Source organism: Harpia harpyja, chromosome 22 (genome assembly GCF_026419915.1).
Source record: "Harpia harpyja isolate bHarHar1 chromosome 22, bHarHar1 primary haplotype, whole genome shotgun sequence".
In the NCBI taxonomy this organism is placed as follows: domain Eukaryota; kingdom Metazoa; phylum Chordata; class Aves; order Accipitriformes; family Accipitridae; genus Harpia; species Harpia harpyja.
The window spans coordinates 2,279,664-2,300,851 of record NC_068961.1 but is presented as its reverse complement, the minus strand read 5'-3'; the positions used below and the strand labels follow the sequence as shown (position 1 = coordinate 2,300,851).

At 40.5% G+C, this 21,188-nt stretch overlaps 2 protein-coding genes across 9 annotated transcripts in view; one reads left to right on the top strand and one right to left on the bottom strand.

Annotated features, from left to right (window-relative positions):
• Positions 1–12,687, top strand: part of RAB9A (RAB9A, member RAS oncogene family) — a 32,659-nt gene extending 19,972 nt beyond the window's left edge. The window contains exons 1-3 of one of the 8 annotated variants that reach the window (XM_052773823.1): positions 1,965–2,245; positions 6,821–6,853; positions 9,841–12,687. In XM_052773823.1, the coding sequence (XP_052629783.1) occupies positions 9,865–10,470 (606 nt within the window). In that variant the 5' untranslated portion in view covers positions 1,965–2,245; positions 6,821–6,853; positions 9,841–9,864 and the 3' untranslated portion in view covers positions 10,471–12,687. The other 7 variants (XM_052773819.1, XM_052773821.1, XM_052773820.1 and 4 more) reach the window with 7 other exon arrangements.
• Positions 12,688–14,596: 1,909 nt separating this feature from the next.
• On the bottom strand, positions 14,597–21,179 carry TRAPPC2 (trafficking protein particle complex subunit 2). The gene is made up of 5 exons (XM_052773826.1): positions 21,111–21,179; positions 20,443–20,552; positions 18,204–18,346; positions 17,311–17,398; positions 14,597–16,618 (listed from the first exon to the last, which is right to left on the bottom strand). The coding sequence occupies exons 2-5, from the start codon at positions 20,533–20,535 to the stop codon at positions 16,520–16,522; spliced, it is 423 nt and encodes a 140-aa protein (XP_052629786.1). The 5' UTR covers positions 20,536–20,552; positions 21,111–21,179; the 3' UTR covers positions 14,597–16,519.
• Between the last annotated feature and the right edge of the window lie 9 nt (positions 21,180–21,188).

The following is a 21,188-nucleotide window of genomic DNA, read 5'->3' as shown; positions in this document are numbered from 1 at the left end:
CGTTGCAGGGGGCTTGGACTAGATGACCTTTAAGGGTCCCTTCCAACCCAAACTATGCTATGATTCTATGATTCTAAATTTCCTTAAATGTATCCAAGTGTCTGAGAACCAGTGTTGTCTCAAGAAAAAAAGATGGTAGCTTCATCCGACAAGGTATCAAGTGCAAAATAGAGTAATTATTTCCTTCACTTCTAAATGCCGATTTTTTTCTTTTTAAATCACAAAATAATGCCGTAACTGATCAGAACTTATGTCTTAGAATTACCATCATTTAAAAAGGTCATTTTTCTACCCCTCCAGCACTTACTTGTATTTTACTTTAGCATTGGATGAAAGCAGATCCCAGGAAAAAAGTACTTAAAAAATTTCAAAGTCCAGCTTTGTTAAATAAGAATGGGTCTAGTATCATCAGATTTGCCTCTAGCACGGACTGCCTTTTAATAGTCTCGCTCCTGTCAGTAGGAGACATTTCCTTTTGGTGATACTGAGATCTTGTTTTCCATTCCTCGAGCCGCGTTGTAAATCTAATCCAAAACAAGATGACTCTGCAAGTGGCAATTCCCGTCCAATTGCATCTCCCTTATGATCGGGAGCATGTGATGACTGCTCGAGCAAAGGAGTGCATTTCAAATGCTCTTTCCTTACGGCTGTCATCGCCTATTCCTCTTGATGATGTGGGAACCTCTTTAAATACACTTAAATAATTTCCGCTCTTTTCATTTTAATTACATTTTGCCCTGTCCTCGTGATGAGTTGTAAGAGCACAGAAAAGACTCTGTCACCGGCTTCTTTAGACTTTTCTTCCTGTGATCTTGTTTAAACAGTCACGTTGATGTCACTCTGAATTCCTATAGAAAAAGGTGTCTGACTACTCTTTTTAGATAGTGTTCTTTGGATTTTGGTTAGTTCCTTCCCTGACACGCGTATGTCTTTAGATGTCTCTCCCTGTAAAGCAAAGCTGCCTTACCATCCTGAGTTTGCGTGGAGCACAGCGAGACTACTGCCTTTAATAAACAACTCCGACCTGCACATACTACATAAAGGCGTTTTAAAGCTTAATAATTCAGACCCTTCCGGAGCAAATAAAAGTCGTGCCCTCTTGCAGTAGGGCAGTGCTGCTTCTTTTCAACGTTACACGCTAGTAGTGAGCGACGAGCGGTGTGGCCCTCGGCGGACGGACGGACGGACGGACACACGGACATCCCCCCCGCCCCCCGCTCGGGGGCGGGGCCTCGGGTGGGTGGGGCGAGCCACGCCCCCGCCCCTCCTCCCCGAGAAGGCGGGGCCGGCTGCCCGGGGCTGGGCTCACGTGATCCCCCCAGCCCCCGCCCCCTCCCCGCTCCGCCATGTTGTTTCTTCCTTCCACAGCGCCCGGCGGCAGCGGCGCAGCCCGGGCTCGGGACCGGCGGCAGCCCCCCCCCCCCCCCTTCCCCGCGGGCAGGTATCGGCCGCCGTGGCGGGCTCCCCTCCCTTTTCCTCAGCAGGCGCGGGCGAGCCGGTCGGCCGGTGGCTGAGGGCTTTCTCCGGGCCCGCCGTTGGCGGTGAGGGGCTCGCTCTGCCCCGGCGCCGCGCTCCTACCCCGGCAGCCTTGAGGCGGGGCGGGGGGCGGCGGCGGTGTGGGGCTGACCGGGGTTTGCGTTATTCTCCTTCCTCCTCGCTCTCCGCTTAGCTGCTCCGTTCCCCGCTCTGCCGGCTCCCGCTGCTTGCTCGGGAACCGCCGGCTGCCGAGCCTTCCCCGGCCCGGCCCTGCGGAGCGCCCCGTGAGGGGGCCGCGGCGGGGAGGGCGGCGTGACGGGGGATCCCGTGACTCCGGGACCGGCAACGGCTCCCGCCGGCGCAGGGCCCGCTCTGCGACCCCGCGGTGCTTCCTCGGCGCCGGTGAAGATCTCCGAGGTGTTGGGGTGGAACTCGGTTTCGTACCTGTCTCCTCACCACCCTTCAAAACGGGGGGGGGGGGGGGAAATATTAAAAAAAAAAAAAAATCCCTTTATCGCCTTTTCCTGTTTGCTGTCTGCTGAAGAAGGACTTCTGTGTTCCCAAGGGGACCCTGAGCAAATGGTGGGTTTTAGTTCTTCTTTTTCGATCCAGCGACTGCATTTAGCTCCGCTCTGCAGCGGCCGGTTGCTTTTCTCGTTGTGGCAGACGGCTGTCCGAACTTGGATGTGGTGATGGCTGGAGAACCAAAAGGGTTAGGTTAAGATTGTTGACTCGCTTACGTCCGAGTGGTTAGTGAGCAGTTTCCAGTGTAAGTATTCCATGTTAAATGTACCTCGTGCAAAATAATCGAATGAATAACGGAATAGTGCAAGAAACCTAGTTTTAAAAACCTGTGTTACTGGCCTTTATAGGAAGGTTACATATAACTAGATACATAGCACTTAATTTTACTAACTTGGGTGGGACAGGCAAGCAGGGAACTCCTTGGCTAAATTTTCTTTTGGAATTAAAATACTTGCCTGGCTGCAGATAGCTGTCATGCACTCTGCCACCCCACATGTTGTTTTCCTTCTTTCGTTGTCCATAATAATTTACAGCTCTACTGAATAAGCATGTGGTTTTTATTTGTCTTTACTTTTAAAGCGTTGGACAATGCTGAAGTTGTCAGTGCTTGCTTTTTTTAGAGCAAGGGTGGTTGTGTGTGACTGGGCTTTTTAGAGGATTTTTTGGTGGCTTTTTAGTAGCTTATAAGGTAACAAGCTGTAATGGCAGACTGGAGGGAGAGCTGTTTCTCAGACATACCCAAAATAAATCCAAACCTCTTTTTTCCTAACACTTTCTATTTCTAGAGAAGCCTAACCAAAGGATGGTATCTGTGTTTCAGTATCAACATGGAATTTATAATAAGCTTATTTTTCTCTGTCTTCTTTCAGGTTGTATGGAGCTCTGTTTGTTGCCTTAATTTTAGTAAAGCCTCTTCCGTTAGGTTAAATATATATAGGGAGTGTGCACTAAAAAAAAAAAAAGGCTCTAGCAGTCCTTGTTTTGCTTTTGAGTGCTCAAACAAACCATCAGTTTCCTTAAATTGAGAATATGTGAAAAAAAACTGCAGAGGGTCAAATGAGGTATTTGGATTTCAAGCTGTATTTTATTTTGTGTCAATTTAGTAATGAATCATGAGAAACAGATCTTTCAGCTCCTTAGGATTGGAATTTCACATAAATGTTTCACAATGAATAAAAACTTCCTAGCAAAAAGTCTTAGAAGAATTCCTTAAGTTTTGTGGGTTTTTTTTTGTTTTTTCATTTTGGTTTTTTTTTTTTTTTTTTTTAGAATGTTCATTCTCCTTGGTGTGTTGTTTTTATTTTCATTCTCCACAGAGCAGGCAGTATGTTGGCCTGGTGCAGTGCAACCCACTTAATCCCTTAGGGATGGGCTTTGGCCACATAGTTATATTGGGAAGAATATGAATGCACAATGTAGCCTGACCAACAGAGGCTGCTACTGCTAAGAGTCCCTGGAGGAAAAGGGAAGCTAATGCAAGGGAGAAAGATGAGCACGTATGAGCAGAAATAATTGCTTGGTAAGTTATTGAAAGAGTGGGAAGCAGTAACAGAGAAGTAGGTTGCAAGGAGAATGTCAATTAACTCATGAATTGTTAGAAATGTAGGACCAAGAGGAGCAGCACCTAAGGGTGTTTTGAAGTTGGCTGAAAGTAATAGAATATTTAAGTTGGGAAATGCTCAGTTGTGAGCTGCTGAGAAATGTCAACTCTGATTAAATCAGAATAAATGATAGTTTGTTCATTCTACTTGAATGTGGGGAACGTGATGGAAAGGGAAGGCCAGATCTCTGCAAGATTAAACTAGCAGAGGTATAAATGTAGGTATTTCTCCAGACAAGTTTTGCTGATGAGTTTGTGGCTAGATTTAAGTTAGAATAAATTGTTTCAGACAGTAGGTACTGGGATGATTTCATGATCCAGGGGTTATGTGGACTTAAGGATTCCTTCCCTTGGCTGCTGCTTCTTTCATAGTCCTGAGTCATGCCAGGCAACTGTTTGAACTAGAGTCCTGAACTACGTAGGAGTTAAAAATAACCTTGTAAACAAACCCCCAAATACAGCTTTTTGGTAATCAAATGAGTGGCAACAGCTGTATGTCAGTTCAGTTTGGGTTGTGTTCATATTACAAATTACTATGAATAAACTCTAGTGATATTCTGGTGTTTGATAAAGTGTGTCTAGTCTGCTATTTTCAGATAACCTGTCATCAAATTATTAAAGATCTGTCTAACAGGAAACACAAACTACCTTTGCAGTGCAATGGTGAAATCCTAGATAAAGGAAGGAAGACTTAAAAGATGATTAGGATCTCAGTAGGTCGAGCCATATGATTGAAGGGCTTCCAGGCTTCTGGAGAACTAGGCAGCTGACAAGTGGCCCCATCAGTAAAGGGATGTTCCTGATCCACAGCTCTTACAATGGTACCCTGTGGAGGGGAGGGTCAGTTTGGAGGCTGACTAATGTCTGAGCTTGTAATGCATTCAAAAGTACAAAGTGTGTAGCATCTTGACTTCATATCTGTATGTTTCCCTTTGAATTGAGAGCAAAATCTTTCAAGGTCAAACAGGCTTGTGGCCGCTTACACACTGAAAAACCGCTCTTGTGCCACTTAATTGGCCAAGGTGTAAACCAGTACTTTCTGAATACAAGAACAAGGATTGGCTAAGCAGATAAAAGGGAGAAAATTTGCTTCTGTCCTTTTCTTTCCAGATTTCTGGAAACTTGCAAATCTGCTGTAGGTGACAAGTGTAACTACTCTGTAGTTATTCAGGGCTGAGAGATGTAAAAACACCACAAACAGTAAGTGTTGAAAACTGCTTTACATAGTTCCGGATTCTGCCCCTTCTACTGCAACTCTGATAGTTCTTGGGACTTTTTTTTCCCAGACATTTTACAGAGAAGGAATTTATGTCATTTTTTGATGAGCCACTGCAACTAACAAACCACGAGAAACAACTTTTTTCTATGCTAGCCTGGTCAATACTGTCAAATGCTTTGTTAGTGTTAAGGAAAAAAAAAATTGCTAATGAGGGAGTAAGTTTACATTATGTTATTGAAAGGCCAGTGGTTTTGTCAGACAAAATACTTGAAGTGTTTGTGTGCCTTTTTAAACTGTTCATGTCTGATGCCTGCGGTTTAACGAAATAAGATGGCTTAGCAAAGAAAACTGTGAATAAGCTTCAAAGCTGAAATGGATGTGTTGTATATGTGTAAATTTGAGGATAGGAAGTTATGAAACATGGTCAGTGTTATTGTTGTACTAGTTATGGGACTGCTAATTCTGCTTCTGAGTAACTCTGAGAGAGTGTTTATTCTTAAATCTTTAACAAAGATGGCCCCTTTTTTTAAGAAGTCCTGGGTGAAAGCATATTAGGCTGTAAATAAACATGATTAATTGGAACAAACTTGAGTCTGCCTTACTTTGGATTTTTTTCCTTCTCCAAGTCAAATGGGTGCTCTTTAACAACTTTAGTTAAAGGACAGTGTACCACATATCTTCAAGGAAACCTTTGGGTTTAGTCATGATTTCATATAGCAGGTGATCACTGGATGTAAATGGTGATTGAAATAAATTTTCTTGCCTGTTTCCAAGTTAGAAAGTAGGTACAAGTGGAGAAGCAATAGTCTGGGAATTTGAGGTGTCCCTTACATCTGTTCCTTCAAGAATACTGAAGGAATTCAGTGGTGCTATTGCAACAGACCCAGTTTTAGGTGTCTTTCATTAAAAAAAAAAAAGGGGGGGGGGCTAGAGGTGCGATTTCAGTTGCTATGTGGTTTGGTTGTTTTTTTGTTTTTGTTTTTTTATGGCGTGCTGCTGTACTTGGTATCAGTATGGTAAAAGTGAAACTAAATTGGTCCAATTGACTCAGTTTGCTTAATAGTTTAAGTGTGCTTGCTGACATCATAGATAAAATGCAATTACTGTGTTGGCTAACAGTATTTTTCCACAGCTATAACTTGAGTTCAGCACCTGTCTTCAGCCTTCAGTACTCTGGTATAAGTAGGTCCTCCTTAATCTATTAAATGATTTTTTTATAGTAAAAAAGACAAATTCCTAGATTAAGTTTGTGTGTTGCTGCTATGTTTTTTTAGACCAAGAATCTCGCTTTTCTTTGAGTGCTGCCTCAGTACCTAAGTGTTAAAAGAGGTAATTGCACTCAGAAAGGCAGCTATGAAGCTGAGTCATGGAATTAAGAAAATCTAGATGGATAGATTGGACAAGGCAGTGGTGTTTCTCTAAGCTTTGAGGGGCTCGAATCAAAGATTTTGTAATGCATGCTGATTTTTTTGAAGTTGCTTAGCATGTTGTTTTTAGTCTTGCCAGCAAATGTTTGGACTGCTAATGGAAACATTTCAGATTTGTTATTCAGCTCACTGTTTAAAAGGGAGATTCTGGGAGGTGACAATTAAATTACTATTTGTGTTATGGTATATGATGGTGTTAGAAATGACACTTAGAAACCATTCCCTGCTTTTAACAGGAATACTGAAGTCAGTGGTCTAAGAGCTTGAGTCCTCATAAATTTGGTGGAGGCAATTCAGAGATCGTTATCAAAATGGGCCAGAGTGGGGCTGCTTTTTATTTGCTCTGAGTTTCTTTGAATATTGAAATGATAGAGGAACATGAGGGAAAAATCTTCTCTTTACAGACCCTGTGTACTAGGTTGAGACTACCCTTACTGTGCTGCACAATTAGTTTAATGTAAGAAATAACTGGAACAAATAGTTATCTGTAGTTCTGTGGTGTCTTAAAAGTTCTTGATGTTGGTTAAAACAATCGGGTGCACGTTGGAAATTGAGTTTTTGTTTTATTTTCAGATGCTGAGTGATGATTTAAACTGAACTATTCAGGTAATAAATTTTCAGTAATATGATATCAGATGTTGACTGTTCATTCTGAAAACATTGTCAAAAAGCACATTATACAGATAAGTTCAAAGAACGTAATAGGAGAAATAACATTAATTCTCCAGGCATCTTAAGGATTTTATTGTTACTTTATTTGTTGGAGTATTAAGGCTTCATAACTTAGGGTAAAAAAAAACCCCACAGTTACAAAAATTGAGCTCTTTAAAAATCTTAACTTATTTAAAGATGTGTAAATGGAAAAAATGCAGCAGCCTATGGTGCTGAAAACTACTGTCCTGGTTCTGCAGATACTCTAAATCACATAATCAGTGGAGCTACAGATGAGTCCCTTACATAGTCAGAAAAACTGTAATTATATAAAGTCTTTGCTGTTTCCAAACAAAAATGCTTCTTAATGCCTTTAAACATGCTTCTTTGCTGTTTCAGATCCAGCTTGTAAGTATGTACTTAAATGACTGAACATGTATCCCATTTATTTTGGATTAAAAACTTTACAAAAACATTAACTGCTAGCTAGAGCATGACAGCTGCTACTGTGGAGCCTGAATGTTCTGAAGAGTGACATTGCCTGCAACATCACATTGAGATACTTGCTTATCGGTCCTGGGAAGAGTGTTTCTCTAGCTTTTCTGTAGAAGGACCAGTTTGGTTCTAGTTGAAAAGACACTTCTAATGGTTTGTGGCTGATCTATAATTGTCTGCCCAGTGGAAGTATTTTTATGGTCATCAGGCTCCTAGACCTCACTGTAATGGTCCACGTAGTTGAAACTGTGCAAATTAACTTCTCAGGTTCTGGATGCACAAAAGTACTAGATACTGTTAACAGAGTTTCCTTACTTGTATTTTGTTTAAAATGTGACTTCATGGAGAATTTAATGATAATTGCAGTTCTTCAAACTGTAGAAGCTAAAGAAACAAGTGCATAGTACCAGTCAGAACTACGTAAGTCAGTTTTTTATTCACATTGTCTTCTAGGGAACTTGTGATTTCAGTAGGACGGAAAAAAACAAATATAATTGTAACTTGTTCCTACACTGAAGTGGAAGAACAGGGAAACATTCAGTACCCTCTGTTCTCATGAATGCATTATTTACTAAGATGACGCTACTATCTAATGGCATAGCTCAAATAACTTACTTGTTAACCAATAGTAGGAATTAGGGAAATAAGTGAAGACACTGGACCATTTTAATTATTTCAGCATGAACGTGGAAATCATGTGCAAGTAGGCTGGTGACTTTAATAAGGCTTTTCACATACATAAAAAGCTATGTGTTCATATCCTGAGCCATAGCAATTACCCCATAGCACTGTGAAAGTTAAACGAACAATCCACTTGCAGTTCTCTAAGCAGTTTTAACATTGTTGTGATACAAACCTGTAGAAATATTAAGGATTTATAAACATTGTTTTTTAATTACACAGTACAAATGAATAAAATTACTTGCTCTGAAGAATTTTTTTAATGGAAGCAGCCACTGTTCCTTATATTTTGAAATTTCTTTGTGTTGAGGCTTCAGCTGTAGAATATGTCTAACAAATAATCATTCAAAGATGGAAAGTTAAAGACAAAAAAAAAAATTCCTGAAATTTCTTGCTTCTAATGTAGGCCTTGATTCTAAGGCAGCACAGAGTCATATGACTCTCATGCCAGCTTCTATCAGGTGTTAATTCCATAACCATACTCTGTGGGTGATGTATATGCCAGTAACGCTAATTACAACTAGCAAGACCGCATTCCTTCCTTCAGAGAAGGAGATGGACTAGCCGACTTATGACCCATTTCCATTTTAAATAGATGCTATTTTCAGAGAAGCCTGTTTTGGCTGAATTACTTTCAGCTCTTTTAGTAACGGAGCAGTACAGGGACAGCAGTTCTCATGCAGAAACTTTTAAGTTTGGGCTCTTTAAAAAGAAACTTTACCCCCAAGCAATTAAAACACTTTTTTACATTATTAGGTGACGTTACGGTAATGACAGCAAACCTTGGGCTGGCACAAAACACTAATGAGCTAACTACTTTTTAAAAAAAAAAAATAATCCTTTAACACTAAAATCGGACAGTAAAAAAGCTTCATTCGTGCTACTACTTTACCATCCCTGTGCTTGCAGCCAGGCTCTTCACTAGCACTTTCAGGCTTTTTGACAGTTTTACCACGGGAAGTTGACACCTACTAACTGAACTGTCAGTGTAGACTTGGCCTCAGTATTTGGCATCTTAAGTACCATTTGAAGCAGCAACAGTGAATTCGCTTTTGTAGTAGTTGTAATAGTATTCCATTCATCATGGCTGTTCTGCAAGGAGTAAACTAAAATACCAAATGTTTGTGTACCAATACCTAGTCACCTGACTTTTAAAACAAAATCCCAGTATTTGCATTTGTTCTGTAGAGAACTGTTCCCTGTGACTTGATTTAAAATTCCTTGTTTGATTGCAGTTTGGGGTGAAGTGCAGCAGTTACTCCAGTATAACAGAGAGTGTCCTGCTTTATTCCTAAAGCTACCTCTTCACTTTTGCATATTAAAAAATAACTTTGCTAATGAAATAAGGCTCTGAAGTGACTAGTTCAAGGCATGTGCTCTACAAAACTCTCTCACTCCACTTCCATGGATCTTTTTCAGTGAACATAAATGAATCATTGCCTTCGCTGACTGTGATGCGATACCCCTCCTGCACAAACATTGAAGGGTTTGGGGGTTTTAAGTGACAGATGGGTAATTCAGTAATGCAGTGTACTGCTTAGACTGCCATACAGACTGCAGTCTGTGGCAGAGACACCTCTTAAACATGTGGTATTCTTGAGTGGGTATTCTTACTATGAGTATCTACGCTTCATCTGTTCAGCATAGTCCTGCTTTTGTACATGAAATTTGATGTTGTTGGACTTTAACACTTTCTAGATATTTATGTGTATGAAATTTTCTGCTCACAGCTCTTTCCTTTTTAATGATTTTCTTAATCTTTACAGGTCTAGGAAACCAGGAGGATAACAATGGCAGCAAAATCATCACTCCTTAAAGTAATACTGCTAGGAGATGGTGGAGTTGGGAAGAGTTCCCTTATGAACAGATACGTCACCAACAAGTTTGATGCACAGCTGTTTCATACAATAGGTGTGGAATTCTTAAATAAAGAGTTGGAAGTTGATGGACATTTTGTTACAATGCAGATATGGGACACAGCAGGTCAGGAACGTTTTAGGAGCTTGCGGACTCCTTTCTATAGAGGTTCTGACTGTTGCCTGCTAACCTTCAGCGTGGATGACTCTCAAAGCTTCCAAAACTTAAGCAACTGGAAGAAAGAATTCATTTATTATGCAGATGTCAAGGAGCCTGAAAGTTTTCCATTTGTGATACTGGGTAACAAAGTTGATATCGATGAAAGGCAAGTGTCTACAGAAGAAGCCCAAGACTGGTGCAGGAATAATGGCAACCATCCCTATTTTGAAACCAGTGCAAAAGATGCCACTAATGTTGCAGCAGCCTTTGAAGAAGCTGTTAGGAGAGTTCTAGCCTCTGAGGATAGATCAGATCACTTTATTCAAACAGATACAGTAAACCTTCATCGGAAACCGAAACCCAGTTCATCTTGTTGTTGACTTAAATTTTTTTTTGGCCAAATTACTTTTGACTAGCTTGCTCTATAAAAGGATGGGGAAGGTGTACTAGATAAAATAACAAATGGGTTTCACTCCAATATTAAAATTGTAATACTGTGCTGCTTTCTTGGGGGAGCAAAAGAAAAATTTCCATTCGTGAGTGACCCATTATTGAATTAGTGACACTTTCTGTTTAGGAAGGTGTCAAGTAAAAACAATACAAGAATGTAATTTGCCAACTTTATTCAAATGATAAATACTTTGAATATAATTAAAACTTGAAAGTTCTAGAAGCACTACTTTGGAGAAACTGTTTTGGAATTCAGGCACAAAGATACTTTTATATGTGTATATTTTTATGAAATCGGCATTCCATTTTTGTTTCACTAGAAGTCAGTTTCTTAATGCTAGATATTAAACTTCAGTCTCACTACATTCCTTTTGCTGTGACTGGTACTTCATCTCTAATGTGTTTATTATAAGTTAATATAAATTACCCTTGGGTCTTCTCTAATTGCCTGATGTTGCTATAATTTGTGTAGGTTTTTAAGTAGGAAATAAATTTCCTACATATTTAATGTCCATTTTCCTTTCATTTACTATTCTAATGCTGTACTAATTTTTCCAGCAGTTTAATGCAAGATACTGATGATTTTTTTTTTTAAGGTGATACATGTCTTTGCCTTAAGTCCCATTCTAGCATGTTTCTGATCAATAAGGTAAAAAATCTGAATAACTGAAGTTATAATCATTTTTAGTTATGGAAAAGATATACTTTATTCAGTCAGCTTTAATAGCACTTGAAGGGATCCACATTATGACACATTTGCAAGAGAACTTTTAGTATACAGCCTTAAAGTTCCAAACTTCTTGTTCCTGTTAACCTGAGCTATGAATGTGTTTACCAGTAATCTCTGCACTGTGAAACTAAGGATTGGCAATACATAGAGAACTCAGGAAGCTCTTGACGTACAGTAGATGGTGACAGCTTTCAGCCCTAATACGAGTAAATACCTACAGCTAGTGTTTGAGCTGAATTTGATCCTTATTTAATTTGCTATTTGAGGATATGAACTTAAACATTTAAGAGAATGTCTTTTATATTACTGTACCCATTACATGATGATGAACAGAAATAAATTCTGTATTTAATGGACAGTCCTTCTGCAGTAATGCAGATGAAACCACAGGAGGTGTACTTGAGGCTCTCTGTTGCAGTTAAATGGTAGAATACTTGTATGAGAAATTGTTTAATGTTGGCTCTCAAGAGTACCCACTGTCTTTGTAATAGCTACCTTGATAGCACGCTGTTGCTTCAATGTGTAATCTGACTGCTGACAGGCATGCACGTATACACGTTATGGACTTCAAAAGGAAGTCCGAGGCCTATGGGACAGGCTGTGTTACTCACTAAACTACACAGACTCTGCTTTCTGTACAGCAACTTTTTTGTTCCAATAGAAAAGCCTTTCTTGAGAGTACAGTTAACAGTGAGAGCTTTCTCCTAACCTATCTGTTCAGTCTGTACCAGGTGTAATTATTTGGAAGTAAAGCTTGCAAAACAAATCCTTCTTGTAGTTCTTAATACACTTTTCTGACTGTATTGTATTCTTGCTTGAACCTGTCCAGGACAACTTTACTCCATAGATCTGCTGCTCCTGCTTAAAAGTGACATCTTTATATCTTTTGTACATTCCTCAGTCTAATTCACTCTTACAGTCCTGCATATACAGCAACAGAACTGTGTTTTAAGCTTCAGTCACCTAACAGCTAAATATAGGTTCAGCTGCTACTTCTGTTATGTTTAATTTCTAGTCAATGAATGAAAAGATCTGTGAAGAAAATTTTAGCTAAATTCTTCTTAAGCTTTAAAAATGAAGACTGCTTGCATTGGGGGTTACTACGCTAGTGACATGGAATTGTTGTAAAACTGCTACGTTACTTCTTAAAGCTTCCTTTAACGTTCATTTTAGCAGAGGTTGAGGATGAAACAACAGGAGATGAAGTTACTGTGATTGGAGTACTATAGACAGGATTCAAATAAGATTGCTAAAAGGAAACAATTAAGGATGAGAACTGTTGTGGTCTGTCTTGTGCTTAAGCATGCATCTGTGTTTTCCCATCTGTCCCCTTTCCATGTAACATCATGGTTACCAAGCCTCCATCTGAGAATCAGGCTTAATAAAGTTAAATAAAACTTAATACAATAGAAGTGTATTACTTGTGCCCTGGAAGCTGCTGTACCACAACTGTCTGCTAATCACTAAAGTGGCTAGTAAAGATGAACGGGGGTTTACATGCTATCGTAAATAAGACAGTATAGGAATTAGGTTGTGGTCAGGATTTGGTCTCAGAGGGAGACTATCAAGTACTTGAAAGAAGCAAAAGTCCTATGACAAGCAGATAGAGATGATAGGTACAAAAAAAATCATAATGCTTAATAACAGAGGCATTTCTGTACTTTGTGAAAGCTTAGTGTCTCTCATTTAATACGGAGGTAAGGTAGGCGCTTGTGGCTTAGGTTTCAATTCACTGATGCATTTCAAGTAGTAATGTACCTCATATATTAGGGGGTCCTGTTTGTTAGCAATATTTAGAGTTCTGTAGCGTGACAGTGTACTATGTAATATATATGCAAAGTTCCAGATGTTCTTTAAAATGCGGAGCAAAAAATACTGCCATGGCAAATAGGTGGGATTGATGAAAGCTATGCTTATTAGAACAGACAGCAAAATGGGAGTGGGAAGAAACTACCTAGGACAGGTATAGTATATAATACATAGATGCTTTGTGTCAGACTGCTGCCGGAACCAGGCTGTTTGCTTTAACAGTTGCTCTGTACCTTAAACTGATCTTACTTTAAGTCAAGTCGTATGAGGGGTTACCTAAACAGTAACAGAACCGTGCAGAAAGTTGTGTCTAAGTTGCATTTCCAGCCTAGATTTATTAAGGTTGGTTCATGTTCTTAGCTTGTGTTAATGTTCCCATTTCCTTATGCTTGAATTTTGTATCATCTAGAGTAATTCCAGTCCCTTTAACTTCTAAACCTTTTTGTTGCCTTTATTGCATAATACAGGTTATCTGCTGCTTTCTCACATTGCAACAGATTTCATTTGAATTCTTATTCCTAAGCCTCTCGGATGGGGCACAAACACCATACTTGGAAAGGAGGTCTCTCTTCTGCCTTGTCCGTTGAGGAACTGTTCATTGTTTGAAGCATGCTTGAACTGCATCTTTCAGACCCAGTGCAGATTTGTGACTATAGCTGATCACAAGGTAACTTTCACCTGTTGCTTCCAGATAGTAGTGTTTCAGCTGATTGCAAAGTCGCAAACCAAACATAAACAAGTGTTCCTCCATACACAGGGAAATCACAGTGACCTAGCCAAGGTCCTTCAGAATTCTGTCATGAGACAACATTCCTCACCGCAACCTCTCTAATGATTAATGTAATGAGTTAGCACGTAATTCTCCCTTCCCTCTGGCCAGTAACAGCCTGTTTTCATAAAGCCTAGATGGACCCATGAGACTGCGTTTCCCATTTACAATTCCTGTATTCAGAAGAAATGGGGAAGGATGTATGGGGGGCATAAGAACAGGCACCGTTTGGCTAACTGCCTTCAGAGATCAGGCAAGAGAGAAAACTTCCTACTGTGTGCTGGCAGAAAATACAATTGTCCCACAGTTTCTGAAAGTGGTGGAAACTCTTAGCACTAATCCTTCATCTTTGCCAAAACTTTTATTACTGCCACGTACACAATTATTTAACATAAGTATTTCCTCAGTGAATCTTAACTGTTAGTGTTTTTCCAACCATGCTGCTACTGGGGAGGAGGCAGAAAACAGCACAACAGCCCCAACTCAGTGGCTCCTTGTATGAACGAGAACGCTTCACCTCAAGTGTGTTTCTGTTGCTTTCATGTATATAGCAAAGAAAAATAAAACCCGGTTGATTTATGTAAGATTACATGACATTACCAAAATGCTGTACAATGCAGTTTTTATGAAATAATAATGCAAAGACAAGTATTCCCATTTTCACTTGCCACCCCACCAATAAAGGTAGCCTTACCATGATCATCTAGTTCTCTCATAAATCATTTCAAGTATACTCAACAGGCATCGATACTGCATCATTCCGTGTTTTATTTAAGGTAAATATTGCAACCTTTATATCATGTTCTTTTTCTCATGGAATATTTTACAGTGACAGTTTAGCAGTAAGTGTAAATTACAAAGAAATAATGACTGACTATACATTTAAAGCACATACACCTGTGGTCCCTTTAATTGTACAGACTATGCAAAACTCACTTCCGACAACAGCCTGCCACTTCCTTTGGAAATTACTTTTCAGACATTTAAAAAGTCCAAGAAGATAGCTTATACAGATTTGCTGCGAAGGGAAACAGACTACTTAAAAAAACTGTGAAACCAATGAAAATATTAAGTACATATATGTGTTGTGGTTTAACCCCAGCTGGCAACTCGGCACCACACAGCTGCTCACTCACTCCCCCGCTCCCCCCCTGGCCCCTGCAGTAGGATGGGGGAGAGAATTGAGGAAAAAGTAAAACTCGTGGGTTGAGATAAAGACAGTTTAATAGGACAGAAAAGAAGAAAATAATAATGATGATAGTAGAATGACAATAATAACAATATTGGAATATACAAACCAAGTGATGTGCAATGCAATTGCTTGCCATTCACTGACCAATGCCCAGGAAGTTCCTGAGCAGCGATCCCCCCAGGCCAACTCCCCCCAGTTTATATACTGGACATGACATCCCATGGTATGGAATACCCCTTTGGCCAGTTTGGGTCAGCTGTCCTGGCTGTGTCCCCTCCCAACTCCTTGTGCCCCTCCAGCCTTCTTGCTGGCTGGGCATGAGAAGCTGAAAGATCCTTGACTTAGTATAAACACGACTTACCAACAACTGAAAACATCAGTGTGTTACCAACATTCTTCTCATACTGAATCTAAAACATAACACTATACCGGCTACTAGAAAGAAGATTAACTCTATACCAGCCGAAACCAGGACAATATGCCAAATGACCTATTTAAAAATTACTGTTTTGGAATGATGCTAAGTTTTACAAAAGGGTCCCTAACCACATTTTATGATGGAATAGTAGCCAGACAGGCCAAATAATGCCTTTCTGAAACTTCAACAAATAAGAGTTCCATGGTTCAAATATCCTACTCTAAATACATTTTCAAAAAGAAAATGTCAGCACTTGCAGAGATAATGGAAAGAAGTGGGTTTAGACATGTAAATTTAGTTTGGTTTTTTTCCGTGCGTGAATCAGAATTAAAGTCAGGGCAGACAGAGCTGTTCTGGTCTACTTTATTCATTCATTTCATTGATGCAACACTGCAGCTAAACATGTATTGCACTAAGCTTCTGGTAAATTTGAAATTTTAAGCTTTAAAACTTCAAGGATTTTTATAAAAACTTCTTGAAATACTGAAGACAGAGCTTTGCTTTCCTCTCTTCTTTTTATTGAGCACTTTATAATACATACATTACAATATAGATAGACCTGATTTAATACCACAAAGAGTAAGGTTAGTCTGTTTAGTCTGCAGAGTAAGTTCTCTAGGGAAAGACTGTAAGTAGGAAAGTTTGTAACAAAATTAACCACTTAGGCCAAACAGACAAGAATTCCCTTCTGCTCATATTAAATCACATGACTGAAGTGTATTTTGCATTTAGATCAGATTTCCTCCTACCCTGTAAAGAGCCTTACATTTTGCATGTGCATTGACACCCACGTCTCAGTTTGTACCTGTTCAGCCCCTGACATTTTTAAACTTACTTTTCATAGCACATAAAAGGAAACTTATTAAGATACATGTTTTAACCAGAGAAGCTTGGCTGTTCTTATCTGTATCGGCAAAAAAAAAAAAAAAAAAAAGCTTCTTCAGCATCCAATTTGTTAATCTTCAGAAGATGAGTATCAAACATGCTGAGAACTAACCAGAACTACTGTTCAAATAATCAGGAAGGTACGGAAAAAGCACTCACTTGGGAAGTTTATTTATTCAGCTTAAAAGGTGTTTCTTCCCAAGGAATTGTACTTTCCTTTCAAAGGCACTGGATCGAATAGGAGAATTGAGTTCATAAAACGGATTCATTGCAAACTGCGGAAAGAAGAAAAACTCATCAATAAGCACAATGCCCAGCACTGGAAAACGTTATTTCAAATGGCAACTATATTATTAGCTTTCAGCCTACTTAGTGCCACTTACGAGCACGGAGCGCCTGAACAGTCACTTGCTTTCCAGGCCCTTGCATTCTCCCCATATATGTGCACAGCCACCCCTTTGCACCAGCTCCTCAGAACAAATCCATCATGACACTGGTGGAAATTTCGGGTTTGGAAATGAGCACCATTTGAGCCCCCGTGGGAGGCCGAGGGGGCCATCTCCCAGCCAGCGCTTGCGAGCGCCCGTCTGGCGGGAGCAGCGCCCGGCGGCGAGAACACGGGCTGCTTGTTCTGAGCGTGAAGCGCTTCCACCAGCCTTCTGGAGAACAGCCCTTTGCTTTCGTTATCACCACTACTGATACAAGACTGACGAAAATCACTGGACTAAAATGGAAAGAAATTCTGAAAGACCACAGTTTATATTAATTTATAAAAAATCTGTTCTGTTCAATGGAAAATCCAGCCTTTAAGTCAAGTTACCAACTCTGGCTAATGTGGAGAGCATGGGTGCTTCTCCGCTTACACAGGCCCCCCACGTGAAAACATGCCAATACAAGCATGCCTGAGCACGTACAGCAGAACACACTTATAAGTACTGCAGTAAGACCGTAAGAAGTGGGTTCTTACCTTTATGTACAAGTCATATACATCATTAAAGAAGTTCTTAATTCCATCTTCTTGCCTTACATCGTGAAGCATTATAAATCTCATATGTAAAGCTATTAAGGAAAATTTTAACTTTTACAAGGAAGAGACATCTAGCATATCCTGAGATAAGCATTTACACCTAATTCTGCATATACTTAAAAAGTTTAGCTGTACACAAAATAGCAGTGACTGTAGGAGGAAGCATTAAAAGAACTGAAGCAGTGAAATTTAGAAAGCATTACCTTTATATTTTAAAATAATTCCCCTATTTGAAAATAAAAATAATTACCTCTCCATTCAAGGTTATTCTTTTTAAAGCTAGACAATTCTGAATATGGACAATGCTCTCAGCACCTTTGCCATATACCCCTGAAGTTGAAATGACATTCACTGTTACTTGCTATGTATAACAAATGTTTCACAACAAACAATTCTAGGACTATCTGTACATAAGCTCAAGCCTTAATACCACATTTTCAAGATGGGTGTGATTGACACCAAGCGGGTTTATCCCTGCTTCTCCTCTCTAGCACTATCTGATACTATTCAAAGAGAATCGTATCAGCTTGCTCAGGCCCTCTCAAATTATTCCCCTCTCATTCCTCTCTCCTCCACTCCATGTGAGCTCTGCATTTCATTAGGCTACTTCAGCTCCTCCAAAAGGAAAAATCCATCTTTCCATTTGGTCCCAATTCTCAACAACTGCTGTGCCTCCCAACTTACTTCATCCTGAAGCTGGTGATTCTCTCTAGCAATAATAGTGGTGAATAGCCAGAGAAATCTGTTCCAAAGTCATTCCATCTAACTTAACCCTTTCTGGCAAAAGGCTTTTCCTATACAAATATAAGAAAAGAGAAGAGGGAAGGATATGTCCAGCTGTGACAAAAGCAGAAACAAACCATTCATTAAACTTGTCCACAGTCTTCAGATACATGTTGTTAGAAAGCCACATGTTCTCATCTACAAGGTCAAGAGCAGCATGGGCGATGAACTGGTTGAGATGGCGATGATCATCCTAAGGTATTTCCAGAGGACAGAGGATTAGTAATTCAGTGAAAGGAGTGAAATATAAACAATAATTTGCTCAAGTTGCTAAGCAACTAGTGCTGAAGTTACATAAAGTCACATATAGCCTTCTTTTCTGCCACCTATGTGCCATCCTGTAATTAAATGAAACTAGTACATATTGTCACGATACTTGGTTTCAAGGGAGAAAAAAGGTCATAATAAAAAGGTCATCACAAAACAGTCTTCAGAGCAGCAAACCCAATAAAGCCTTTATTTATAGCTCAGAAATCTATTAAAGCATAAATTCTTTTGTTTACCAATGGGTAATCTCCCACTGCAAACTTACTCCACACAGGGACCCTGATAAAAGTCTTTTGCTCTGCTTTCCAGTCGCCTGTTTTTGTGACATTTACAGCAATTTAGCATTTTTTTGGACCATAACATTTCTCTCAAATTTAGCAGAAATTGAACAACAGGTTACAGTGTGCAAAAGTTGGGGGCCAGATGGGGAAAGCAGAGAGATACAGAGGACAGATGCACTGGTAACATTCTCACCCGAAGATTCTGTTTTTCCAGGTAATTTGCCTAGAAACATAGGATCTTTTAATTGTTTTGGGGGTTTTCTTTTTCGTAAGAGCCTAGTGCAGAAAAACATCCTGCAACTGGTATATGCTTGCAGATGTAAATTACGCCTCTTCCTATAACAAACACAAATGGCCTTCATAGAGTAATCACAGCATCTGGCCCTAACACTACACGAGTCATGTGGGGAAAGAGCCATTTACTTTGTATACAACTAGAATACTGGAGGACATCCGCCAACAAGAAACGCAGGACTAAATCATACTATAAGCTTCTATTGGCCTGGAAACACAAGTAGTCTTGCACTGTTTCTCATAATATAGGGATGCTTTTAATGCCACTCTCACACCTCTCGGTGTACTGTGTTTTTCCCCCAAATCAAGTTTTGCTCCAGGCATTAACAGCTTTGCCAGATCCATTAAGCCATGCTGAGGAGGAGACTAAGTAGTGAAGTTTAAGGGGCAAAAGCTCGTGCCGATTTACCACGTGCATTATGCAAACCACGTACTTCAGGCAGCTGCGCATCTGCACTGAATTCACTCTTAAATGGCACATCTCAGAAACAGAAGCGATAGTTGCCAAAACATCCCAATGCCTACTAGTTCTCCTTCACTGCACATCAAGTGTAGATTCTCTCTTAGGAGAAAATTTAGTACTTCTACCTCAACCAGAGAAGAAGCTTACCCAAGCTAAGTTACTTCCATTAGCAGAATGCAGAAAATGAATTTTTCGACTATCTGATACATCCTCATACTAAGTCTAGTCCAACTAGCCTTATTTACGATCTTTTATGGGGCACTAGTTCAAAATACAGATGACGCCATGCTGTTCAAATCAGTGACAGCGCATGCTTCCATTTTTGGACGCACTCGCAGATCCACGCACTTTTACTCTGAAGTCTATTCTTTCTTTGATGTAATACCACAATGGATAGATTTGTTCTTTTCCCACCGGAAACACTACTTATGAGGAGTCTTACATTTCTCACGCTTTCAAGCTCGTATTTATCAATCCAAGTTTTAAACCTTTCTTACTTAAAAGCAAGAGTGACTACTGAAGATGATTAAAAAATAAGAACTTTTTATAGCATTAAAAACAAATGACCGAATAGAGCTTTCAAATTTACGTTCCTTACTTTAGCTCATTACTGTATACAGATGCTGTAAAACAGAGAATGACAATAAGAAGCATTAAATAATGAACAGCTCTTATAAAAGCTCTGCACACTAAGAGCAATGCCCAATGCATGACTAGCATATATATTCTTCACCATACAGCATCAAATAATTAAGGAAACCATGTTTTAGGAAGAACTAGTATGATCTGGCAAAAAATTTTTAAGAGACTCAAGAACTCCGGAGTTCTCCTCCCTATGACAAAGTTTCTGTAAAAAAACAGAAAACAGTAGATACTAGTAACACTTTTAACAACGTGTTGGTCATGCTTCTAATACACGGTAAAATTATAAAAAGAAACGCGCCGTAATTACACCACGGGAGTATCACAGGGGAAAAAACGCACCTTGGACTCTACTTTTCCAGGAGGCAGAAATTCCATTTCAAATATGGGATTATCATGATGACCAACTATCACAAAGTAGAAACTTCCAGACATTCTTCGGTGTAGTGCTCCTTAGAAGAACAGAGAGACAGGCTTTAGTGACGGGTCTACATACAAACTCTTAATCCCCCTGAAAATGCTCCTAAAGATCAGCCAACATGCTTCCTCTTCGTATTTACCACAGGCTAAAGAGAGATAAACGCTTCTGTAAGTATGCGCATTTATACTAAAAAATGGGGGGGCAGAGGGGGGAACCCCAAACCATCCTTGGAAAGCGGCACAACCCCTGGACGCGGATCTCGTTACCACCCCCCAAACCCTCTTCCTCTGCCGCTCTCGGTGATCCCGTGAGGTACCGTGGCCTGCCCGCCGCCGAGCAACCTCCTCACCCGCCTTCCCCCGCGCCGGTCCCACACACGGGCGGCAGCGAGGGGAAGACGGGCAGACGGCGGGCACCCTCCTCCCTCACACGCAGGCGGCCCGGCCCCACCCCCCTGGGGGCTCCCAGCGCAGCCTTCAGCCTTCCCCCGAGGGCGAGGGGGCCGGGATGCCTCAGGGGCTGCCCGCGACCGCGGCACAGGGAGGGAGAAGCCGGGGAGGGCGGTGCGGCCCCGGGCCCGCCGCCTTACCCTGCGACGGCAGCTCTCCAACGGCGCCCGCCGCCCGCCCGGAAGCGGCGCCCGCCGCCCGCCTCGGCATCCGGCGCC

Coding starts and splice junctions, on each gene's coding strand:
- TRAPPC2 (XM_052773826.1), bottom strand. CDS start 20,535: ATGTCTGGAAGTTTCTACTTTGTGATAGTTGGTCATCATGATAATCCC. Junction 18,347..20,442: donor CTGGAAAAGTAGAGTCCAAG/GTGCGTTTTTTC, acceptor GAAATACCTTAG/GATGATCATCGCCATCTCAA. Junction 16,619..17,310: donor TATATGACTTGTACATAAAG/GTAAGAACCCAC, acceptor TTCTTTCCGCAG/TTTGCAATGAATCCGTTTTA.